Raw genomic sequence first — 26,969 nt, forward strand, 5'->3', positions numbered from 1 at the left:
GCAACGTTCACAGCGTGGAATATTCCACGCAGATTCCTCTGGCATCCCGCCCAGTTGATATTTGGGGCACATACCGTTCATACATCACTAAGATTACCGGGGAACGACAATCTCAGTCAGCGAGCACCATTGTCCCGGAAGGGGTTGGATAGGTTCCTGCACCCAGTTTCACTTGTACTGTATATCTTAATCCACTGTACCCACCGTCTCGGTTAGTCATGCTGTGCTTACTTTTACTCCGTTGATGTCTAAATCCCTGTGCAATTGCAATGCTGAGAATGACTGCTGGTTGATATGTTTCTATTTAGTACTGCCTTATGATCTTAAAACTGCCGTTTCCTGTATATTTCATTATTTGTACTACTACATTCAGCGCCCGAACGACTGCTTATGTTTTGTTCATGTATTGCCGCCCACTCCTCCACGTCTATGTCATCTAATGTTCAGCATGATTTGTATTCCGGTGCACCTTGGCAATTCCCACTTCATTATGTCACCTTTCTCTTATGTTTTTTTTTTAAAACGATAAATAAAGTTTAAAAAAAAAACTTGATAAGTGTGACAAGTGGTAGAAGACAGGTATGTGATGGGCCCTTTTGAGAATAGTCCACAGCTGGTGATAATGTCTGTTGTAGTTACCATCAGTTTTAGATGGTGCAGTTCTACTGGCACTCATTGATGTTAATATGTGTTGTTCCAATTATGGTGTGTTTAAAAAACCAGCCCATATATAAATATGTTTAAGGCATCCTCACACTTAGGATATTTCAAACTAGAAGGGATTCCTAGGGACTCCCCTGGTTGAGACATGCAAACAATTCTGCTCATCAGTGAAGAATATGTAGCGAGAAACTCCTGGCTCAACAAGGTCTCCATGCCTAGACTTTCACCTGAGCAAAGAAGGTGCGTTGAAAGGCGGCTGGCCCCGACGGCTTACCGGGGGAACTTTATCGAGTTCTTAGTGAGGCTGTTATTCCAACTTTGGCGACTGTCTTTAACAGTATCCTCCTGAAGGGAGAGGATCCTCCAAATTCATGGAGTGACGCGACAATAGTTTTGATCCCCAAACCAGGGAAAGATCCGACAGAGTGTGGGTCTTATCGCCCAATTTCACTCCTCAACATAGACTATAAAATCTTTTCTGCCATCATATCTAATAGGTTGGGGAGCGTTGTAGATTCGATCATCCATCAATATCAAAAAGGCTTTATAAAAGGGCGTCAATTAGCAGACCTCACGCATGATCTAGTCAGGGCCATAGACATCGCCTACCCCTTTTCTCTTCCTTTGGCCACCCTCACTTTGGACGCAACCAAGGCCTTTGATAGGGTGAACTGGTCTTATCTGGCTGCGGTTATGAAAAAATTCAATCTAGGGGACAGTTTCTGTCGAGTGATAGCACTTATTTATAAGGCCCCAACAGCTAGATTGCTTGTCAACAACTTTCTGATGGAGGCCTTCAAAATTACAAGGGGCACAAGGCAGGGCTACCCGCTTTCCCCCCTCCTTTTTAACCTTTATATCGAGCCTTTTGCTCAGGTTCTTAGAGAGGATCCTAATATTGCCTCTTTTAAATTTGAAGGGTGCGAAAGGCGGGTAGCCCTTTACGCAGATGACATTCTTATCTTGACATCTGACCCCGACCTCGCGTTTCCCACAGTTATTAAGAGGGCGGAGGAGTTTGGTAGGGTCTCGGGCTACGTAGTAAACGCAAATAAAACTGAAATTATGGCCTGGAACATCACTAATACACAACTTGACGTGGCTTCCTCCATGCGATATCTCGGAATTAGAATTATCCAGGAGGTTGGCAAAATTGCAGAAAACAATATAGATCGGGTCTCTAAAGAATGTCAGAAACAGTTAAAGTCTTGGGCCTACCTCCCCTTATCCATCTTGGGGAGGACAAATTTAGTGAAGATGTCTATCCTGCCTAAATATACATTCCTTTTTAATTCTATCCCCTTGGCATTTGACATTAAACAGCTAGATAAATGTCAACGGGAGATTAATTATTTCGTTTGAAAATATAGAGCCACTAGATTAGCATGGAAGAAGTTAAGGCAGAGGAGGGAAAAAGGAGGGCTGGCACTACCTGACCTGCAGTATTATGCATGGGCCTTTCAGCTCTTGCATACTAGAATGCTTTTAAAAATACCCTCTAATACATCGAGAGGAGAAATGTTTCGGGCCATGTTAGAAGGTGCTGATCTACCAGCTGACGGCTTCATGTTTAAGTTCGGGGACCAAACATTTTTCAAAAAGGTAAAATTAAAAATTCTCCAATCCATGGCTAGAAGATGGGCAATAATCAGAAAGAAAATAGGGCTTTGCTACTTTTCAAATCTTGCACCATTGTGGGATTCTCCAGGTATTCCATCTTGTCTTCAGGACAGTCTGGCGATTCCCGTGAAGGACGCCGGGATTTTGAAGTGGGGAGACTTGCTGGCAGGGGGTTCAATGTTGTCTTGGGAAGAGTTACGGGAGAGAGTAGGCCCAGGCCTATCAAGGTTTAAACATATGCAGCTTAACAGTTGGGCTCAGGCACTGTGTAGATAGAGTGTCGCCCTGGGGAAAGTTAGCAACTTAGAAAATCAGCTGGTGGTAAGGCCACGGGGTGGTAAAGAGGTTTCATTTTGGTATTGGACGATCCTGGAGGAGATAGATGGGGATTTTAAACTACCTGATGAGTTGTGGGGAGGTGAGTTGGGCTTTCAGTGTGAGCAGTTGTGCATGGATTCATTCACCCTTCTGCATAAAATAGTCAAACCAGCATGGCTGAGGCGCAATCACCTCTTCACGGCACATCGTGAGTATCTTTCTCCCTTAAAACTATCAAAATTCCAGCCAGGGAAAACATGTAACAAATGCGACCTGCCAGAAACATCTGACATGCACATGTTTAAAGATTGTATTCCTATTCGCCTCTTTTGGGAGTAAGTGAAGGCGTCGCTGGACTCTGTTCTCAATACTGCATTGAATATTACCCTTCCATTAATTATTTTTGGCATTGATGATAATATCTCCGGCCATGCAATCCTTCTGGCAAGAAGACAAATTGGCAAGTTTTGGGTAGATACCGCCGCACCAACACATTCAGGCTGGCTGACGTCCCTATATGAATTATCTAGAGTGGACTTGGCCAGATCTTGCAGAAAAAAAAGTTTGCATTTTGGGACTTATTGGTACAGTTCAGATAGGATTTCCGTTTTTTTTCCCCGGGTTCTATGATTATGCCTTCTCTGCTCCACGGACCTTTGTTATGGGTCCCCCAGGTCAATATTGTGGTCCAACAGGTTGTAAGACACCTCGATGTAGTAAACTAGCTAGCCCTCTATCTTTTGGATGCTTCTTCCGCCAATAAGTCACTCGTGTCCTGGTGTGAGATATAACCCAGATCCCTGGGCTCACTTAAGACACGCAATGTGGTCGGTGTTTCCTACAAGAGGGGAAAGGCAAATGAGGACAAAAAAAAACAATTCTGCTCTGAAAGCAGCCAACTATGCCTCAGGCACAGTGGGGAAATGATAGAATAGACAGAATGGCCTATCCAGCCTTGAATAGTTGGTATTGTCTGCTTGCTGCCCAGAGTATCAATTTTGCTGTTTCCATTTGGGCCTCCATGATTACGCATTATTGTGAACCAGATCTCATAGGCCCTCATTACGAGCATCCTGGTAAATGGGATGTGTGTAGTAATCCTGCTACAACACAGTCCTGCTTTCGCAGTTATGAGTTTTGTGATAAATACCAGGATGTTAAACCTGCTGCTATTTATTAAGGGGTAATGGACAGTATTTGCCGGAACAGGGAGATTTTGTTGGCGTAAATATCAACACCACATTATTCCACAAAATCGTGTGGAAAGTAATAATTATTGCACTATTTAAATAGTTTCAGTCTATTTAAATGTGACAGTTGTTAGACCTGGCACCATTGGTGTGGGTCTCCCTTCCATTTTTAGTGTTGCCTCATGTGTTTTTGCTGGTGTTAGATGCTTTGGGCACTGTGCCACTGCTGTCCAGTGCCACAATGCGAGTGCTCCCTACGATAAATTGATGTATTGATTAGTGATTCCATGATTGGATATTTGGTTTACTTGTCAGACCCTAGTACAGTGCACTGAGTGTGCCCAGGGCATGTAAACCCAAATGCCGCTAGTGAGCTTGCAGCACTGGTTGTGCCACCCACAGAAGCAGCCTTGTAAAATGTGTGTAAGGTCTTCCATTGCAGAGCCTGCATGCAGTCCTGTACTGTCATGCTGACTGGGCAAGTCACCCACTTGCCAGTCCCTAAACCTTCCCATGACTTCATATTAGTCACCCCTATGGTAGGCCCAAGGGCAGGGTGCATCGTAAGTATAAGGTAGGACAAGCCCTGATGTGTGAGGCATGTCCTAATAGTGAATTACAGCCATTTTCTTTTTTCACTGTTGCAAGGCTACCTGTTCTCCAGAGGCCAAAATGGGCTGTTAGAATTGTTACACTTTATAATCCTAACAGGGTCAGAGAACATGGTAGAAATTCGAGTTTAGTATGCCTGGACTCAGAATAATAAAATACATCTTTTAGTAAAGTTTATTTTAATATCCTGTGTTTGCAAATACCACTTTTAGATAGTAGGTATTTGCTTGCCTAACCATTTGAGCCCTCCTGTAGGAGGTTGTGTATTCCTTCGTCTGGCTTCTGTGAGTGACAGGGCTGGGGGATTCTAAGAGACAGGCTGGGGCAGCCCGGTGGTGAATAGGGAGATCTGCGTCTAGATGGGAGGGAGGAGTTGTACCTGGGACCTGAATAGGGCTAGGCCTTCTCTCTACAATGCCGGCTCCACCCCCTGTGGTGCGTCTGATGTCTCTGCCCTGCACACTGAAAGAAGAGAAGGAAGACTCTTAAGACTGTACTTGCCTTCCACAATGCTAGCTCCACCACCTGTGGGGCGTCTGATGTGCCTGCCCTGCGCTGTGTAAGGAAAGGAGAAGTTTGGTAAACAGAGTGCTTCAGAACTGGCTCAAACTGGGCACAGTCCCCTCTTCCCTCAGAGAGCAAAGTATTTTGGGGTATAAATATTGGACCCTGATTCCATGAAATTAGATCACTTCTGGACTTACAAGACGAAACCTCTGCTGAGGAGAAGGAACCTGAAGAAACTGAGGAGAGACTATTCCAAAGCTGAAGTGCTGCTTGAGGGATTGGCCTGCAGTGGTTGCCTGACTGCCAAAGAGAGGAGAAAGAACTTTGTGGACTTTACTTTCACTTGTGCAAAAGATCTCCAAGGGCTTGGAAGAGAGCTTGCTCCCTGACCGAAGTCCCAAGATCAGTGGACTTCACCAGCCTTTGTGAATTGCTGCTGGAAACAAGTGGCTAGAGAGGCAGGGAGCTGTGACCGACTCTCCCGACTGGCCTGGTGTCTTGTAGGCCCCGCACCAAGTAACGCCCGCCTCGAACAACGCAAGCTCTGAACTCACCGAGCCATAGCCTGCACAGCGACTGGAAGGACACCACCACGTGCAACACCTCGCTACGCTAAATTGTACTGTCTGACCGACGCAGTCACTGCTGCTGACTTCGAGTCCTGGTACCGCACTGGAGTTGGGCACCACCTCGCACGCTTCGTGACGCACCGCCCGACTCGCACCACTGTCTGGACTGATCAACGTTAGCTCCCGAACTCCGGCTCGTTCGCCGCACGCACCGCATCGAAGCACCGTCTTGCCCTGCACCGCAAGCCTTGGTTCCACCGACTCCGTCAACTGCCTGTACCGCATCGAGAGACAACGCGTCCTGCAGCGCTTCCTTTCTGCACCGCGACGATCACCGGAACCGGCTCGCACATCCGTGCCGGCCGCCCCAAGTAAAAGGTACTGTGACTAAGTCTTTCGACACTTGAGTGGGCCCTTACCGACGCGGTCCGCTGGATTTGCTAGACTCTGTTATTTTCAACAACGCTGTAGCCCGTCCAGGTTACCGACTCACACAGAATCTTGATTTAAGCCTTTTAACCAGAACTCTTGAAATCTAATCGTACTGTGGATTCTTTTTGTCGTTTATTAGTCTTGTGGTAACTCTATATAAAATATACTTATTTTTTATATAAAGCCTTGTGTGGTGTCCATTTGTAGTGTTGTCACTGGGTTACTGGGTTACTGTATGTGGTCACAACTGCTTAACTTACACCGCCTCTGAGATAAGCCTTGACTGCTTGCGCCATGCTACCTAGAGGGTTAGCAGGGTTATTTTAGGAGTGTAATCCCCCTTACTCTGACTAGAGGAGAGGGTCCCTATTTGTCACAAGTACTTACCTGTGCCAACTAGAGACCCCCGATTCTAACATTGGTAGTCAGCGGAAGGGATTCTGAAATTGCATTTGTGACTCATGTACAGTGATTGGTGAACCCTACGTAGTGAGTGCAGACCATAATGCAACCACGTACTTCTGATACTTGTTTTTGCCAGAGATCTCAATTTTTGAAAAGTAATGCCAGGTTCAGTCAGACTAGAAAAGGCAGCATCCATTGCATCTGTTGACTGTGATTGGGAGGAAGAGAAACTAGAAAGCTACACCAACAACCAGCTTAAAAGGTTCTGTAAAAAGTTTAAAATTCCTTTGACCCGATTCACCAAGAAGGAGCAGTACCACAAGGCGCTGAGGGCCTGGATGGCAGCAAGGAATGCCCCATGTGATTTGGTAGATGAGGAGGATGCAGAGCAGCAGATTGGTGGGCCACTGGGTCCTGGGAGGAGGGGTGCGCCCGCCCCAGTAGGTAGCAGTTTTTCTGCCCAAGGTCTGTACCCAGAAGAATTGGCAGACAGGAAAGAAAACAGGATGCATGACATGGAGATGGCCAAGCTCAAATTAAATGGGCAACTGGAGCTAGAAAGTAAGAATATGGCTCTAGAGGAAAAAAGATTACAGTTGGAGCATGACAAAGTTTTGAGGGAGTTGGATCTGAAAGCCAGGAGCCTAGAGATTACTCCCTCTGGAAGCAGCACACCGTCAGCACCTGGGGAAGGTAGAGTGTACATCCCCAAAGATGTGGTAAAGGAGTTTTTTAAGAATTATGATATTGGACAGTGGTTCAGAGCCTATGAGGTAGCCATGTCTTCCCTCCGGGTCCATGAGAGAGATTGGGGAGTGGGGTTATGGGGAAGGTTCCTTAGTGAAGGGCGGGACACACTGTTGGACTTGCCTTCTGAAGTCCATAAGTCCTATAGCCACATGAAAGAGGCACTCATGACTAGGTATGGTTTAACCCCTGAACTCTATAGGCAGAGGTTCAGGAAGTGAAAGAAGATAGAAAATAGTAACCTGGGTAGAGTATGTCACTTTCTTTTGCAGAGCATTGGATGGTTGGGTGAAGGGCAGCAAAGTTATTGATTTGCAAGGTCTCTTGGATTTGATTGCATGGGAGCACTTGTCTGATAATTCTTTTCCAGAGCTGCGCCAGCACCTGATTGATAGCAAGCTGACTAACCCTAGGAAGCTTACTGAGGAGGCGGACCACTGGGGTCTACAAGGGTCACATGGAAGACTCAGCCAAAGGTGGGCAGGGTCCCCAGCAGAAGAGTGGGGGGACAGGGGTAAACAGAGGAAGCGCCGCAGAGGGCCCCAAATTAATTCCCAAGGGAACCAAGGGAAAGGTTCCCAGCCTCCCCCTGGGAGAAAGCAAGTGGTCCCGAAAGGCAATCCTGTTCCACAGGGACCCCTGAGATCTTACTAATGTGGGGACCCGGGTCACAAGGCGAGTGATCCCAGGTGCTGCCTATTTGTAAGAGCAGCACCCACTGGTGCTCCGCCGCGGCAGATGGCTACTGTAGCCTTTGGGGAGGAGAATGAAGTCCAAGGTGGGTGGGGTCCCGCAGAAATGTCCCTTGTCTCTTTAGGAGACTGTAAGGTGGTTCCAGAGAATCAGCTTCACAGTAACACTAAGGAATATGGGCAGTGGGTGACCATCAATGGCCAAAAGGTGGAGGCTCTTAGAGACACAGAAGCCAGTGTGACAGCTGTCAGCTGTCACCTGGTGTCTCAAGAGCAGGTTGTCTCACATGCATTCTGCCGAGTTGTTAACGCCAACAACACAGAGAGCCATTGTCCAATGGCTCAGGTTCCCTTTGAGTGGGGGGGGTCTCTGGTACTCTTCGGGTAGCTGTGAGGCCCGCCATGCCTGTTTACTGTTTGTTGGGGAAAGATTTGGAGAGCTCACCTTGGGAAAAGGTGGAGAAGAGTACTCACCTGAGGATGATGGGTCTGCCTGACTGGGCGTGCGTGACCACCCGCTCAATGGTAGCCAGTAGGGGTGCTCAAGAGGACCTGGAGCCTGAGAGGGAGGCCCAGGAACCTGCCTTAGAGAAAAGAGGCAAGGGGTGCTGGAAACCGGCCCCTGAAGTTCCCACGGCCCAGGAGGAGGTAGACCCTGAGGGGGATGCCCTGGAGCCTACTGGGGAACAGGTAGCTGAACTGGGGGACCCATTAGCAGCAAGAAGGAGGCCCCTCCAGGGAGGAATTCTGCAGGGAGCAAAGAGAATTCCCTTCTCTTGAGGGCTTGCGGCAACAGGCTGCAAGCCAGGCAGCAGGTGATCAGTCGGGGTCACATTGGATCTACTGGGAGTATAGTGAGCCTAAGGTTCCTGAGCCTGGGTCAGCCAGTGTGCTGGTTGTACCCCAGTGCTTCAGAGCCTTTCTACTGGGGCTGGCTCATGATGTGCCATTGGCAGGACATTTGGGGCAGGACAACACCTTTGAGAGGCTTGTCACCCACTTTCATTGGCCCCAAATGCGCAAGAGTTCAGACACTCATTGAAGGACCTGTCAGACTTGCCAGGCAAGTGGAAAGAGTGGGAGGAAGCAAAAGGCTCCTCTCCAGCCATTCCCTATGGTCAGTACCCCCTTTGAGCGGGTGAGGATTGACATTGTGGGGCCACTGGACCCCAAGACAGCCATGGGCAACTGGCTCATCCTGGTCTTGGTGGACCATGCCACCCGGTACCCGGAAGCCATACCTCTGAGGACAGTGACGGTTTCCGTGGTGGGACGAGCACTGATGGGAATTTTCTCACGAGTAGGATTCCCTCGAGAGGTTGTGTCTGACCAGGGCACCAACTTCATTTCCAAGTATATGAAATCCCTGTGGTGGGAGTGTGGGGTAACTTACAAGTTCACCACTCCTTACCACCCCCAAGGAAATGGGTTGGTTGAAAGGTTCAACCGAACCCTAAAGGGCGTGATTATGGGTCTTGAGGAACCCATGAGGCGTAAGTGGGACGTCTTCTTACCATGCCTGTTGTTTGCATACCGGGAGGTGCCACAGAAATATCTAGGGTTCAGTCCCTTTGAGCATCTCTATGGGCACCCGGTCAGAGGACCTCTGAGTCTGGTAAAGGAAGGCTGGGAGCAATCTCCCAGGATACCTCCCCAGGATGTATATAGCTACATGCTGGCCATCAGGAACCAGACTAGGCGTTTCGGGCAACTCACTGAGGTGAATCTGGAAGCCAGCCAGGAGGAGATGAAGCGGTGATATGACCAGAATGCCACTCTGGTAGAGCTTCAACCTGGTCAGAAAGTGTGGGTCATGACCCCAGTGGAGCCCTGTGCTCTCCAAGGTAAGTGGACCGGACCATTTGAGGTTGCAGAGCACAAGAGTCCAGTTACCTACTTGGTGGACTTGCGGTCTCCCAGGAACCCCTTGAGGGTTCTGCATGTCAACCGCCTTTAGCCCCACTTAGAGAGGTCTGAAGTGGGCATGCTCTTGGCGACAGATGCTGGAATGGAAGAGGAGACTGAGCCTCTTCCTGACCTCCTGGTGGCCTCAGAGCAAGACGGGTCAGTGGATGGTGTTAACCTCTCTTCCACCCTGACCCCTGATCAACAGAATGACTGCCGCCAGTAGTTGGGACAGTTCTCTGATCTGTTCTCCTTGGTTCCAAGTATCACAGATTGGTGAGTCCATGATGTGGATACAGGAGACAGCTTACCTGTGAAGCAAAAGTCTTACAGGGTAACTGACAGGGTAAGGGCTTGCATCAAAGAGGAGATCTCAAAGATGCTTGCACTAGGGGTGATTGAGTCCTCCAGCAGTCCTTGGGCCAGCCCAGTGGTCTTGGTCCCGAAGGCTGCGGCGCCGGGTGCCACACCCGAACTCCGGTTCTGTGTGGACTACCGAGGGCTCAATTCGGTCACAAAGACCGACGCACGCCCCATCCCCAGAGCTGATGAACTCATTGATCTGCTAACGGCTGCCCGGTACCTCAGCACGTTTGACTTCACGTCTGGGTACTGGCAGATCGCCTTGACTGATGGAGCCAAGGAGAGGTCAGCATTCTCCACACCAGATGGGCATTTCCAGTTCCGTGTTATACCCTTTGGGATGAAGAATGCCCCTGCCACCTTTCAGAGGTTGGTTAACCAGGTGTTAGTTGGACTGGATGAGTTCAGTGCCGCCTACCTGGATGACATCGCAATGTTCAGTGTCACTTGGGAGGAACATCTGCGCCACCTCTGGGAAGTGTTGTTGGCGCTGCGGAAGGCAGGCCTCACGATCAAGGCAAGTAAGTGCTATATCGGGCAGGTTTCTGTGGTGTACTTGGGACACCAAGTTGGGAGCGGCCAGGTGGTGCCCCTACAACCCAAGATTGAAACCATACTGGTTTGGGAACCCCCAAAACCCAGACAGAGGTGAGGGCCTTTTTAGGACTCACAGGGTACTACAGGAGGTTTGTCAAGGGGTATGGCAACATTGTTTCTCCCTTGACAGAGCGGACTTCCAGGAAGCAGCCCAAGAAAGAGATTTGGACTGACTCCTGTCAGAAAGCTTTTGAGGCCCTGAAAGCTGCCATGTGCACGGCTTCCGTGCTCCTGGCACCCAACTTCTCCAAAGAGTTAATCGTTCAAACAGACGCTTCAGAGCATGGTGTGGGGGCTGTTTTGTCACAGATGAATGAAGAGGGCTTAGATCAACCTGTAGCCATCATCAGTAGGAGGTTACTTCCACTGGAACAGAGGTGGAGTGCTGTTGAGCGTGAGGCATTTGCTGTGGTCTTGGCACTGAAGAAGCTGGGACCATACTTGTTAGGGACTCACTTCCGGGTTCAGACCGACCACAGGCCCCTCAGATGGTTGATGCAGATGAGGGGTGAGAATCCAAAGCTGTTGAGTTGGTCCATTTCCCTACAGGGTATGGACTTAACGGTGGAACACCGCCCTGGTACAGAACACGCCAACGCTGATGGTCTGTCCAGATTTTTCTGCCTTAGTGATGAGAACTCCCAGGAGGTAGGGTAGTTCTCCCCACATTACAGCTGGAGGGGACACGTGTTAGACCTGGCACCATTGGTGTGGGTCTCCCTTCCATTTTTAGTGTTGCCTCATGTGTTTTTGCTGGTGTTAAATGCTTTGGTCACTGTGCCACTGCTGTCCAGTGCCACAGTGCGAGTGCTCCCTACTATAAATTGATGTATTGATTAGTGATTCTATGATTGGATATTTGGTTTACTTTTCAGACCCTACCTAGTACAGTGCACGGAGTATGCCCAGGGCGTGTAAATCCAAATGCCGCTAGTGGACTTGCAGCACTGGTTGTGCCACCCACAGAAGCGGCCTTGTAAAATGTGTCTAAGGTCTGCCTTTGCAGAGCCTGCTTGCAGTCTGGTACGGTCATGCTGACTGGGCAAGTGCACCCACTTGTCAGTACCTAAACCTTCCCATGACTTCATATTAGTCACCCCTGTGGTAGGCCCAAGGGCAGGGTGCATTATAAGTATAAGGTAGGACAAGCCCTGATGTGTGTGGCATGTCCTAATAGTGAATTGCAGCCATTTTCGTTTTTCACTATTGCAAGGCTACCTGTTCTCTACAGGCCTGAATGGGCTGTTAGAATTGTTACACTTTATAATCCCAACAGGATCAGAGAACATGGTAGAAATTTGAGTTTAGTATGTCTGGACTCAGAATAATAAAATACATCTTTTAGTAAAGTTTATTTTAATATCCTGTGTTTGCAAATACCACTTTTAGAAAGTAGATATTTGCTTACCTAATCATTTGAGCCCGCATCTGGGAGGTTGTGAATTCCTTCGTCTGGTTTCTGTGAGTGACAGGTCTGGGGGATTCCAAGAGACAGGCTGGGGCAGCTTGGTGGTGAATAGGGAGATCTGCATCTAGATAGGAGGGAGGAGTTGCACCTGGGACCTGAATAGGGCTGGGCCTTCCCTCTACAATGCCGGCTCCACCCCCTGTGGTGCGTCTGATGTCTCTGCCCTGCACACTGAAAGAAGAAAAGGAAGACTGTCAACAAAGTGCTCCAGGACTGTACTTGCCTTCCACAATGCTGGCTCCACCTCCTGTGGGGCGTCTGATGTGCCTACCCTGCGCTGTGTAAAGAAAGGAGGAGTTTGGTAAACAGAGTGCTTCAGAACTGGCTCAAACTGGATGCAGGCCTCTCGCCCCACGGAGAACAAAGGATTTGGGGGTATAAATATTGGGACCCTGATCCCATGAAATTAGATCACTTCTGGACTTACAAGATGAAACCTCTGCTGAGGAGAACGAACATGAAGAAACTGAGGAGAGACTATTCCCAAGCTGAAGTGCTGCTTCTGGGATTGGCCTGCAGTGGTTGCCTGACTGCCAAAGAGAGGAGAAAGAACTTTGCGGACTTTACTTTCACTTGTGCAAAAGATCTCCAAGGGCTTGGAAGATACCTTGCCCCTGACCGAAGTCCCAGGCTCACTGGACTTCACCAGCCTTTGTGAATTGCTGCTGGAAACAAGTGGCTACAGAGGCAGGGAGCTGTGACCGACTCTCCCAACCGGCCTGGTGTCCTGTAGGCCCCGCACCAAGCAACGTCCGCCTCGAACAACTCAAGCTCAGAGCTCACCGACTCCGTCACCGAGCCGTAGCCTGCACCGCGACTGGCAGGACACAGCGGTGTGCAATGCCTCGCTATGCCAAATTGTACTGTTCTGACCGACGTGGTCACTGCTGCTAACTTAGGGGCCTATTACGATTGTGTTTTTTCCGCATCCTCCGGGCCGGCGGAAGCCACCGCCGGCCCGGAGGATGCGGAAAAACCGCAGCGGACCCACCAAAGATCCACCGCCACATTAGGATGGCTGGTGGGTCCTGGTTTCCGTCCGCAGCTTTTCCGCCGCGGTTGGCTTACAACCGTGGCGGAAAAGCTCTAATATGGTGGCGGTGTCTCTCAGACACCGTCCACCATATTAGGAAGGGTTGTAAAAAATGCTTTTCCGCGGCGGGTTTTCCGCCGTGGAAAAGCATGTGTAACTTCACTGCGGGGGCCCGTTACAGGCCCCCTGGGTGAAGGGGAGGTGGGGGGTGCACATGGGGGGGTACCTATGGTACCCCCCTGCATTTGTATGCAGAAATCGGCAGGCACCGCACGGTGCCTGGCGCTTTCTGCGTACAAATGCAATGTATGCATTTTTACCATTGCGGCGGATGCAGCTTGAAGTCGCACCCGCCGCAATGGTAAAAATAGAGGATGTGACCGCCAGGGTGGTGGTCACATCCTAATTGCACAGGAGGGAACTCCGCAGGCAATGCGGAGGTTCCCTCCTACTCTATGGTGGCAGACGGACTCAGGTCCGTCCGCCATCATAATCGACCCCTTAGAGTCCTGGGACCGCACCGGAGATGGGCACCACCTCGCATGCTTTGCGACGCACCGCCCGACTCGCACCGCTGTCCGGATTGACGCCAGTTCCCAAACTCAGGCTTGTTCGCCGCACCGCAAGCTGCAAGCACCGCATCGAAGCACCGTCTCACCCTGAACCGCAAGCCTTGGATCCACCGACTCTGTCAACGGGCCGCTACCTGTACCACATCGAGAGACAACGCATCCTGCAACGCTTCCTTTCTGCACCGCGACGATCACCGGAACCGGCTCGCACATCCTTGCCGGCCACCCCAAGTAAAAGGTACTGTGACTGTGTCTGTCGACACTTGAGTGGGCCCCTACCGACGCGGTTCGCTGGATTTGCTAGACTCTGTTATTTTCAACAACGCAGTAGCCAGTCCAGGCTACCCACTCACACAGAACCTTGATTTAAGCCTTTTAACCAGAACTCTTGAAATTTAATCATACTGTGGATTCTTTTTGTCGTTTATTGGTCTTGTGGTAACTCAAAATAAAATATACTTATTTTTGATATAAAGCCTTGTGTGATGTCCATTTGTAGTGTTGTCACTGGGTTACTGTATGTGGTCACAACTGCTTAACTTACACCGCCTCTGAGATAAGCCTTGACTGCTCGCGCCACGCTACCTTGAGGGTGAGCAGGGGTTATTTTATGAGTGTAATCCCCTTACTCTGACTAGAGGAGAGGGTCCCTATTTGTAACAAGCACCTACCTGTGCCAGCTAGAGACCCCCGATTCTAACAACAGTCATCACGTTCAATAGGGAGCACCTCATAATAAAGGCCTTAGCAATTCTAGAAGGGCAGTGGAAAAGGTGTCATACATGGAAAACATATTGGCCTGGGTGGAGTTTGCGGAGTCCTACTCTGAGGAACCCCATGAAGTGCCAAACAAAACTCCTCCATGCCTGTGGCGCTCCGTGAGTGGCAAAGTGTGGTAAATAGAGCTGCTCGCATTGATTTTTAGCGCTGAGAGTGTGTCCCATGCTGTAAAATCACTGCGAACAGCACTAAGTGTCTGTCACTCATGTAGATATTCTGCTCAAGTGGCAGCTTCATCAATGCAAATGGCAGATTTCCCAATGTGAGCGTTGCGACCTGTTGCAACCGCCCGCATTGAGAAATATCGCAGGGAGGAGGTCTAGTTCACAATTTTTTTCACTCATGCTTGCCAACTTTAAATTTGCATGCCATATGAGAGAAAGAACTAAGCTCCACATCACTTTGCAGAGTTTTGCAGAAGTCTACTCGGAGTGGGCAAAACTCTGCAAACTCCACCGCAGAGTGGAATTCTTCGCACACCTTTATAATTTTACCAGTATTCCTATTGGCCTTGGCTGTTTTCAGGACGATCCAATTATTAAATAAAACATTTCTAGAAAACTAAATGCTTTTTGTGTGTCTTAAAATGGGTTATATGGTACAAAGAAGTGCTTGCGCTTATCTGTGCACACAACTTAGCAGGTATTTTGGTAGATCTCTATTTAAAATTATCCTGTTTGAGTGATGCCCTCTTTGAATATCTGTACAATAAAGTCTTCAGTATGTTAAAACCCAGTTAGATTTACTTTCTGTTTCTATTTCAGCTCCTTGAATTATGGATGAGAGCACAGGTAGGCCATCTTTGGCCAAACTATTGCTACACCGAGGAATCTATTTTTTGGAAGAGGTGAATACGCCAGAACAAATAGATTCTCTAGAGCACTTTCCAGTCAGGGACAGTGATGTATTTCTAGTCACATATCCAAAATCTGGTAAGAACAAATTCCCTCTGTTATTAATGAATGCACATTTTTACAGTTGTCTCTGAAACTCTAAATGATCTTTTTCTTATTGTTAGGGAGATATACACTTATCCTAGACTGAAGCACACGTTATTTGTTTAACAATCTAAAATTCACATTCATTTAATGCAGTGACAACCATAATGTAATAAAAAATACTATTAGAAAAAACATAAATCGTAACATTTCCTAGCTATTGTCAAGGAAAGTTTACATTTTATTAATGACGGGGAGACAAAAGTGTGCTTAACTTTGTTTGTTATTTCAGACTCAGCAGCCAAACAAAATACCAGGATATATATATATATACGGATTACAAATCACACAAGCCCCTAAGAAAAATATATCCAGCAGTATTGTCTCAATCCACATATAATAGACATCAGGGAAGTCACACTTTTTCTTTCTTTTTGCAAAAGCAGCTGATAAGTATTCCCATTCCTGCATTCAATATCCTGTTTCTGGTCTGACCTGGGTTTAACACAATTGTCTAAAAAAATGCTTTAATAGTATTTTCAAACAGTACAAAATTGCTACACAATACATACATTCTGTAATAAATCCATAACTATCATGGTAACCAGAGTATGAACATTTAGATAAATAAACTATATACTTTGATTTAATGATAAATGTCTCTCCTTCTAGCAGGGGGCCTTCAACATAAATAGATGTGTGTGATGATCCTAAAAGAATTATAACTTTCCGTTATGATAGTTAGGAAATGTTAAATGAGTCTTCAGAATATGATAGTTTAAACTTGCCGACTACCAGTGATGCCACTCTAACCACTGATTTATAATAAAAACCATTTAAAACTTGAGTGCGAGGACCAATCCGATTCCTGTAAAATATCTACCAGGCACAGCAGTGGGAGAACGCCTTGGGTACCATATCCCCTCGAACAGAGTGTGCACCAATTTGAGAAGAGTCACTGCTTGCCTCCACCATAACCCATCTGAGCCATCTGATCCATCTAGCAATGGTGAAAGAGGATATGAGGCCAAACAGTTTCCAAATGCATACTAGGAGCTATTTGGTGATGTAAATTGCTCTTTCATTCTCGCATATGAACAATGTTTGTGGTTGTCAGGAAAACATAGGTAGGATATCACCTTGATGTTATTTTTAGCACTTTTAGAAACTGTAAAAGACACTCCTTCAGCAGCCAGAAACTGGTTTACAAGAAATAAAACATAATAGCTTAGCCAATTTTTCCAAAAGTTCCTTCCTAGAAAGTTACTGACTGTCTTGCTAGAATTCCAAAAGCTTTAAGACAATGTTAATGTCCCACAACTCGGAGTATCTGTGTTCTGGGGACAAGTTGACATGATACCCTGGAGTAATTTGCAAACCAGAGGGTGCTCCCCCAAAGGGACCCAATAAGAGCAGTGTAACCCGCTGAAATTACAGACCAAATGCATTGATGATGGTATTGTCTATCAGTCACAAGTAATCTCTGGGAAGAAATTCAGGATATGGAAAACAACTGCCCCCACGGGATCGAAGCAGTGTCCCAGACACCAATGTTTCCATTGTCTCCAAGCTTAGCTGTACTGTTCTACTGTTTGACAGTGGACTGTGATCATGATTTCCACATTAATTATGGAGCTTGCTGAGAAAGATATGAGAGTTCCTAGTGTGTCCTGTAATCCTCATTCCTACAAGCCATTAATCATAAATTGATGGAATCTGATATGACAATGCTTCAGAATGTTCAGATGAAGAGGGAGAAGGATCAAAGAATTCCAAGAAAGGTACAAAACAACTGGAAGCCAAACTTGCAGGCGCAGTCCATGCAGGAGCCGGGAAAAGAGGAATTTCGAGGGACAATGCAGACGGAAAATTAAATAAAAAATTGATTTTCCCTCGGCATTGTCCCTTTAAATCCCCTCTTACCCGGCCCCACTGCAGTTACCTGCATGGAGCTCGGCTGCAAACTTGAACCCTCCAAAAAGGTGTCACCAGTATGACATCTGATATCTGTCTCTTTACCTGAGCAGACAATTTTGTGACGATTGATATTGGTTGAAAGCCATAATGCTGAGTTAGGGACCAGTCCTGAGTGAAAGCTTCCATGGCTTTCACCAGGGGGTTCAAATGCTAACGGTAGAATCTAGTAAGCTGTATATCCAACCATGAGGGAAATAGAGCTATGTTGCAAGGTCCCCATCTCTACATCAACTATTGGGAAACATGTGTATCCAGCTTCCATGCACTGAAGGCTTTGAAAAAGTAGAAGTTTTAATCTGCCACTAGATTTTGCTTGCTGGGCAAATATTCTGCTGCTACCGATATGTTCTTGTTAAGACAGAAGTGTCAAAAGTCCATAGCCAACTCAGCCACAACAATGAACTTTTTACCTCTGAACCTGTTGATATATATGACTGCCGATACATTGTCAGTTTTCAAAAGTACAGAGCAGGACACCTTGTTCTTTGTCAGTCATTTGACTGTGAAGCTTCCTGCCAGAGGTTCCAAAAAGTTGATGTGCCTGGCCAATACTTCTTCGACCAGTGTTCACCGATGGTATCCTCCCCACAGTGTGCTCCCCATTCTGAATGGTTCACACATGATTCCATTTCAAATTATGGAATAATCTCGTAGATAGCTTTTCTGTTTCACACCTCCATGTGGTTTAACCACCACTCTATCTCCAAATTGTCAGAAGGTTTTACTACCTATGTGGGACAGTCCTAAATGAGACATCTTCAGGCATTATAGAGTCCTGTGGTGTAAGGGACAAGGAAAATTTGCATGGATCGATGATGCCAGAAGTTCCCCAAGTCTGGCTTGCAATCTCAGAGAGAGCGTGACCCTCTTCAATGCAACTCCTCAGTACCAACCTCAGTTCCTTCTTAATGGATTTCACTTTTTTCTGCGGAAGCTTCAAAATCTGTTGAGCTGAATCCACCACAAAGCTGAGAAATTACATGTTCTGAGATATCACTGTCTCTGGTTTTTCTCCGTTGATGATAAATCCCTAACTCTTCAGGAGTGAAGTTGTCACAGTAGCTTATCTTAGGAGTTGAGTCAAACTCTGATTCATAAGAAGGATATCATACAAATATGCTATTAGACAAACCTCACTATCTCTTAACCATCCAATGACTGTTCTCCAAGCCTTTGTGAAGCACCAGGCTGAACAGGAGTGTGGTAAACTCATGCATCGAATTAAAACCACTTCTACTACAGAAATCTCCAGTGTGGAGGGAAAATGGGTATAGAAAAATATGAATCCTTTATGTCAACCCTCATCCAGTCATAGGATAACAAGATATCTCTGAGAAGATGGATTCTTGCCATCTTGAAGTGGTGGTTGATCACCCACCAACTGAATTCAATGAGAAGACCGGGCAGTGGCCCTTGTCTTTCTTTGCTACCAAGGATTGTATTAAGTTTGCAGCACATTTTCATGGTTAGCGCTGTGCGCAACTTTCAAAAGGTGCACCCAGCACTAAACAGGAAAATGAGCGCATTATGGTACAAACTCGTGCTGCCCTGGGGGCAGTTCTTTCTTGTGAAAAACAGAGCAGCTGTTTTCAAGCCGCTCTGTGTTTTCACATTAAAGTTGGCAACCTGCCTGCACTTTTAAAGGGGATTAGAGATCCCCTTGCAGGCGGGTACATGGAATGACTGCAGCCACCTGCAAGGGGATATCTGAAGGGTCCAAGGGACGTTCTTTCCACCCTCCAGAGGGCTGCTTTCAGGGGTCGCACTGACATTACACCACCTATAAGGTGGCTCACTGTCGGTGCACCTCCTGACAGCTTCTTTGCCTCTGTGCTCAAGTCTGTAATACTGGAATCAACCAAAAAGAGATCACCCATTACCCAGTTAAGACCCGGGTGGTAGAAGTGAGTAAAAATAAACAATATCTCAACAGGTAATGTTTAGAAGACGTTCAATAAAACTTGCACATCAAGTTGCAAAGAAAGAAAGGAGAGACTCAAGGGTAGGTAAGAGATGCAAGGAGCAAACTGTATTAAAGACAAATTGAAAGCAAGTTAACAGTATAAGCACTATTTACAATACATGTGGGTGTAACCTGAAAAAGATTGTGCACATGAGTGCTCATGGAACAAACGGTGAGAGGTGCAAGTGACAAGTGACACAGCGAGGAACGGCTCAGAGTGAATACAATTAACAATATATACAAGATACTTCATGATTGATTCTTAGCAAGAATTGTTCGTGAACCCACAGTCCAAGTGCGCATCAGAGCGTTACTCTCTGACCCCATTCGTATACGGAGAGGCACCAGGCAGGGTTGCCCACTGTCGCCCCTACTGTTCTCCCTAGCAGTGGAACCCCTGGCTGCAATGCTCCGGTCTCGGGGAACTGCCTGGGGAATACCGATGGCTGACGGACTACATATAGTGTCATTGTATGCTGATGACCTACTCTTGTACGTCAGGGACCTAAGCAACGTCCCGGAGTCCCTCACTGCCATTTTTGGCACCTTTGAGGAAATGTCGGGATTACGAGTAAACTGGGCCAAATCGGGGGCCTACTCCTTCAGCCCGAATGTTCCTGAGTGTGACATACTCATCGGAGGTGCGAGGTTGCAATGGTACCCCAACACGTTCAGATACCTAGGGATACGCATCTATCGAGATCCCTTGGTCATTTTGGAAGGAAACCTGATGAGGGCGATCGCCTCTACCCGGGCGCAGGTGGGGTTCTGGAACATGCTACCGCTCAATGTCCCTAGTCGCATAGCCTTAGCGAAAATTATAGTCCTACCACGGCTGCTATACTACTTTGCGAATATACCAACCTATGTACCTACCCGGGTGTTCCGAGACCTCGAGGTCCTGCTGCGTGCCCTGATTTGGAACAGAGGTCGGCCTCGAGTCGCATTGACAAAACTCTACATGCCCACTAAGGAGGGCGGACTAGCAGTTCCAAACATGGAACTGTATTATCTAGCGGCACAAATGCAGTGGGTGTCAGGCTGGCTAGGTGGTAAGAACCTGGGCGACACGGCCACGGATACCACTGCATGGTCCCTATACCAGATTCACGTACTGTTTCATCCGCTAACTCGGACACCCCGGCCGCCGCAACTGCTGCTCGCAGTGGCACGCAGATGCTTCCTCCGCTGCCTGCGTCTAACACGAGCGATGACACCATACGCGCCGATAATACCGCTATTAGGCACTCCGACACCGGCGGGGACCCTGACCACTGTAAAGTTAGAAAGCTGGATCGCCGCAGAGGTGGAAACCTTAGGCGACCTTTACTCTGATGGCGCCCTCTTGCCCTTCGCAGCCCTGGTAGGAGATACATCCCTCCCGGCTGGACAGTTCCTGACACACGCATCACTCGTCCACACATTGACTGCCGCTTGGGGAGACATATCTAGTGAGCCACCTACACATCACTTCATGCAGTACCTGCATGTCATGAGCAACGGCACTCACATCATTCATTGGTTAACGCAAGCACTCCTCCTACACACACACCCGACGACTACACACCTGAGGGACAAATGGGCGACAGACAGGGGAAGGGACTGGACAGACAAAGAGTGGGCTATGATCTTGGCTGGCCCGACAAACGTCCCCCGCAGCCCTCGCTTTAAAACTATACAATTTTACATACTGCACCGCGCATACCTCACCCCGGACAAGATAAATAAGTATTTTTTAGTCACAGACACTGCCTGCGGCCGCTGCTCCCTTATTGGCGCAGTTCTCCTCCACATGCTCTGACTATGTCCCGCCCTTCAGCAGTACTGGGACGGAGTGACCATGTTGCTCCGACATTGCACTAAGGAACAAGTTCCACATACATGGGAAGCCTGTATACTGGGTTTATATAAGCGCACGCGCCAAAATAAGGTCCAGGCTAGGTTCTGGGATCTTGGACTTATCACAGCCAAGAGACTGCTCACCAAGCGGTGGAAGGCAGCCATACCCCCGCACCTCCGGCACTGGTGTTTGTCGTTGACGAACTGGGCACGGGCTGAGAGCTCTGTCCTGAAGCGGGAAGTGCGGCAGGGCTTAGAAAATTCCCCATTGCACAACAATGGGAGGACGTACTGCGCTCCTTCCTACAGAAATGTACGGAACAGGGAATTACGTGAAGAATCATGTCCCATCACCTCCACTCCCCGATACGGACTCCTGCGCACCGCGCATGATGAGACATGCACCACCCACCCGACAGTTAGGCTCTGCCCGCCGTTTGCCATGTGCTTAACTGATTCACACTGACGACTGCTAACCCCACTCCCGGACACACGCCGCCCGATGCGGCGCTACGACAAGAGCCCAGGTGCCACACCGGACTGCCACATCCACTAAACACTCGAGGACCCCCCCCCTTAACGGCTCCGCTACACGGGCAACCTGCACTCTCCCACACCACCCCCCCGGCCTCCCGCCCGCCCTGCGAGACACGGCTGGCACATCGATTCCGACTCCCCCCTCCCAATGATATGGCAAACTCTGCGCACAACTACCCCCACCTACCTCCCACTACCCTCTTGTTCCTGTTTTGTAGTTCGTTACGGGTTTGGTTTCATCTCCACTTAGACCATGTCCGTGCACATACAACTCCAAGTTGCATTCCATTCAACACCACGAGGCGCCCTCGGACGTGACGGCTGAGGCTTCAGCAACACACCTGAGCGCTACGATACAGAACAGCTCTGTCCAAAGAGATGGGCGACCGAGACGGTCGTGCGCCCCAAGCGCGCTTAAATACTGAACACCCTCGTCACTCATTCATGCGACACCCACATTGAGACACTTCCCGATGACACATGTATGATATGGTGGGTTCGGCTGCCACCACTGCTGGCGACGAGGATAGGTTCGGCACCACTACTTTGATCCTCTGACTATATAAAGAAAAACCATGGACCACACACTTACTTAACACGAAATAAAGATATGGTTACGGTGTCATGAGACATGTTGGTATGCGCTGCCGGACCCCAGGGTTGTCGGCCTTGAAGCTGTGTTCACTTGCCCTACCTAGCACAATGTTCATTACCTGCAGCTGGCCCGGCTGGGTTGTAAGCTACAATGCTGTGTACACTGTATGTTGGACAATAAAGTTCTTTAAAAAAAAAAAAAAAAAAAAGAATTGTTTTACAAGGGATAGAAAATTTCTAGAATAGTAGATTTACACCAAGGATTGCGCTGGGAGGTCAACGGCGTTTCGACCTTTAACGGGTTATGGTCATCTTCAGGACCAGGTCACTGTTAGTTTTTGTGCTGAGCTTGACTTAAATCCTGGGAAACCAAAGAAAGATTCCTGGGAAGGAGGAGGGACCAGGGTGGATAGTCAAGGAGGACCACCATTTGGTGTACTGCAGCAAGCTGATCTATCAGACTGCTGGAGGAACATGCACTGTTGTGGATTTAAGAATAGTATGATCCAGTATGGGGATAACAATTGCCTTGGGGTTGCGCTGACCTATCGTCAAGCAGAGGGCATCCAGCAGCTGAAACATGATTATTCTCAGGTGTGACTTGAGTGCTTTTGGGCCAGCAGAATCCTCTTCAGGTTGGGCCTAAGCATGGGCGTAAAATCCGTTCCGTTCATGGAATTTGCGGATTTTCTGCAATTTCGCGGTCCGCGAATCTCACGAAATTGCAGAAAAATCAACGAAATCGCGTTCGGGACGGATTTCCAAAAACTGAAGTACATGAAGCACTTACAGGGTTACAGTAGGTGCCCAAGTTGAAGCTAATTTCTTTGTAACCATTTACAAAATGGTTACAAAGAAATTAACTTCAACTTTGGCACCTGTTGTAACCCTGTAAGTGCTTCATGAGCGGCGCCTCCAGAGTTGTTGCCTTCTTGCAACTATTCTCTGACCCTGCTCTGACCCTCGAAGCAGGGTCAGAGAATAGTTACAAGTATGGCACAATGCTCCAGGCTGTCACAAAAATTAAACCACATTAGGAAGCACTTACAGATAAGGAAGCAGGTGCCGGACTTGAAGCTCAAATTCAGTAGCACATTAACCAGCCCCCGGTTGAGGCTGGGCAGGTGTGCTTCCTCCCCATAATCTACAGTGGTGAACTAGAGGGTGCTGTGATGAACCAGAAGGTGCAGTTGTGAACCAGACGGTGCTGTGATGAACCAGAGGGTGGCAGTGGTGAACCAGATGGTGGCAGTGGTGAACCAGAGGGTGGCAGTGATGAACCAGAGTGTTTCAGTGGTGAACCAGAGGGTGGCAGTGGTGAACCAGAGGGTGCTGTGATGAACCAGAGGGTGGCAGTGATGAACCAGAGGATGACATTGATGAACCAGAGGGTGGCTTTGGTGACTCAGAGGGTGACAGTGATGAACCAGAGGGTCGCAGTGGTGATCCAGAGGGTAGCAGTGATGAACCAGAGGGTAGCAGTGGTGAACCAGAGGGTGCCGTGATGAACCAGAGCGTGGCAGTGATGAACCAGAGGGTGACAGTGGTGATCCAGAGGGTGGCAGTGATGAACCAGAGGGTGGCAATGGTGAACCAGAGGGTGGCAGTGATGAACCAGAGGGTGACAGTGATGAACCAGAGGATGGCAGTGGTGATCCAGAGGGTGGCAGTGATGAACCAGAGGGTGTCAGTGGTGAACCAGAGGGTGGCAGTGGTGAACCAGAGGGTGCTGTGATGAACCAGAGGGTGGCAGTGATGAACCAGAGGATGACATTGATGAACCAGAGGGTGGCTTTGGTGACCCAGAGGGTGACAGTGGTGAACCAGAGGGTGGCAGTGGTGATCCAGAGGGTAGCAGTGATGAACCAGAGGGTGGCAGTGGTGAACCGGAGGGTGTCAGTGGTGAACCAGAGGGTAGCAGTGGTGAACCAGAGGGTGCCGTGATGAACCAGAGCGTGGCAGTGATGAACCAGAGGGTGACAGTGGTGATCCAGAGGGTGGCAGTGATGAACCAGAGGGTGGCAGTGGTGAACCAGAGGGTGTCAGTGGTGAACCAGAGGGTGGCAGTGGTGAACCAGAGGGTGACAGTGATGAACCAGAAGGTGGCAGTGGTGAACCAGAGGGTGGCAGTGATGAACCAGAGGGTGACAGTGGTGAACCAGAGGGTGGCAGTGATGAACCAGATGGTGGCAGGGGTGAACCAGAGGGTGGCAGTGGTGAACCAGATGGTGGCAGTGGTGAACCAGAGGGGGGCAGTGATGAACTAGAGGGTGGCAGTGGTGAACCAGAGGGTGGCAGTGATGAACCAGAGGGTGGCAGTGGCGAACCAGAGGGTGACACTGGTGAACCAGAGGGTGACAGTGGTGAACCAGAGGGTGCTGTGATGAACCATTTGGTGGCAGGGGTGAACCACAGGGTGAGAGTGGTGAACCAAAGGGTGGCAGTGGTAAACCAGAGGGTGCTGTGATGAACCAGAGGGTGACATTGGTGAACCAGAGGGTGGCAGTGATGAACCAGAGGGTGGCAGTGATGAACCAGAGGGTGGCAGGGTTGTTTCAGAGGGTGGCAGGGGTGAACCAGAGGGTGCTGTGATGAACCAGAGGGTGGCAGTGATGAACCAGAGGGTGGCAGTGGTGAACCAGAGGGTGGCAGTGATGAACCAGAGGGTGGCATTGATGATCCAGAGGGTGGCAGTGGTGAACCAGAGGGTGGCAGTGATGAACTAGAGGGTGGCAGTGATGAACCAGAGGGTGGCAGTGGTGAACCAGAGGGTGCTGTGATGGACCAGAGGGTGGCAGTGATGAACCAGAGGGTGGCAGTGGTGAACCAGAGGGAGCTGTGATGAACCAGAGGGTGGCAGTGATGAACCAGAGGGGGGCAGTGGTGAACCAGAGGGTGATTTGATGAACCAAAGGATGTCACTGATGAACCAGAGGGTGGCAGTGGTGAACCAGAGGGTGGCAGTGGAGAACCAGAGGGTGAAAGTGGTGAACCAGTGGGTGGCAGTGGTGAAACAGAGGGTGGCTGTGATGAACCAGAGGGTGGCAGTGATGAACCAGAGGGAGCTGTGATGAACCAGAGGGTGGCAGTGATGAACCAGAGGGTGGCACTGGTGAACCAGAGGTTGCTGTGATGAACCAGAGGGTGGCAGTGATGAACCAAAGGGTGACAGTGATGATCCAGAGGGTGGCAGTGGCAAACCAGAGGGTGGCAGTGATGAACCAGAGGGTGACAGTGATGATCCAGAGGGTGGCAGTGGCGAACCAGAGGGTGGCAGTAATTAACCAGAGGGTGGCAGTGATGAACCAGAGGGTGGCAGTGATGAACCAGAGGGTGGCAGTGGTGAACCAGAGGGTGGCAGTGATGAACCAGAGGGTGACAGTGATGGACCAAAGGGTGGCAGTGGTGAACCAGAGGGTGACAGTGATGAACCAGAGGGTGGCAGTGGTGAACCAGAGGGTGACAGTGATGAACCAGAGGGTGGCAGTGGTAAACCAGAGGGTGGCAGTGATTAACCAGAGGGTAGCAATGGTGAACCAGAGGTTGGCAGTGATGAACCAGAGGGTGACAGTGATGAACCAGAGCGTGGCAGTTATGAACCAGAAGGTGGCAGTGGTGGACCAGAGGGTGCTGTGATGAACCAAAGGGTGGCAGTGATGAACCAGAGGATGACATTGATGAACCAGTGGTTGGCAGTGGTGAACCAGAGGGTCTGTGATGAACCAGAGGGTGGCAGTGATGAACCAGTGGGTGACAGTGATGAACCAGAGGGTGACAGTGGTGAACCAGAGGGTGTCAGTGGTGAACCAGAGGGTGGCAGTGATGAACCAGAGGGTGGCAGTGATGAACCAGAGGGTGGCAGTGATGAACCAGAGGGTGACAGTGGTGATCCAGAGGGTGGCAGTGATGAACCAGAGGGTGGCAGTGGTGAACCAGAGGGTGGCAGTGATGAACCAGAGGGTGACAGTGATGAACCAGAGGATGGCAGTGGTGATCCAGAGGGTGGCAGTGATGAACCAGAGGGTGTCAGTGGTGAACCAGAGGGTGGCAGTGGTGAACCAGAGGGTGCTGTGATGAACCAGAGGGTGGCAGTGATGAACCAGAGGATAACATTGATGAACCAGAGGGTGGCTTTGGTGACCCAGAGGGTGACAGTGGTGAACCAGAGGGTGGCAGTGATGATCCAGAGGGTAGCAGTGATGAACCAGAGGGTGGCAGTGGTGAACCGGAGGGTGTCAGTGGTGAACCAGAGGGTAGCAGTGGTGAAACAGAGGGTGGCTGTGATGAACCAGAGGGTGGCAGTGATGAACCAGAGGGAGCTGTGATGAACCAGAGGGTGGCAGTGATGAACCAGAGGGTGGCACTGGTGAACCAGAGGTTGCTGTGATGAACCAGAGGGTGGCAGTGATGAACCAAAGGGTGACAGTGATGATCCAGAGGGTGGCAGTGGCAAACCAGAGGGTGGCAGTGATGAACCAGAGGGTGACAGTGATGATCCAGAGGGTGGCAGTGGCGAACCAGAGGGTGGCAGTAATTAACCAGAGGGTGGCAGTGATGAACCAGAGGGTGGCAGTGATGAACCAGAGGGTGGCAGTGGTGAACCAGAGGGTGGCAGTGATGAACCAGAGGGTGACAGTGATGGACCAAA

At 49.1% G+C, this 26,969-nt stretch overlaps 1 protein-coding gene across 6 annotated transcripts in view; it reads left to right on the forward strand.

Moving 5' to 3' along the window:
• Nucleotides 1-26,969, forward strand: part of LOC144763173 (amine sulfotransferase-like) — a 292,072-nt gene that overhangs the window by 23,622 nt on the left and 241,481 nt on the right. For all 6 annotated transcript variants that reach the window (XM_078648513.1, XM_078648514.1, XM_078648518.1 and 3 more), the window contains one exon: nucleotides 15,238-15,405. In XM_078648513.1, the coding sequence (XP_078504639.1) occupies nucleotides 15,249-15,405 (157 nt within the window). In that variant the 5' untranslated portion in view covers nucleotides 15,238-15,248. The remainder of the gene's footprint in view (nucleotides 1-15,237; nucleotides 15,406-26,969) is intronic.

The sequence above is a fragment of the Lissotriton helveticus genome, chromosome 6 (assembly GCF_964261635.1).
Source record: "Lissotriton helveticus chromosome 6, aLisHel1.1, whole genome shotgun sequence".
NCBI lineage: Eukaryota > Metazoa > Chordata > Amphibia > Caudata > Salamandridae > Lissotriton > Lissotriton helveticus.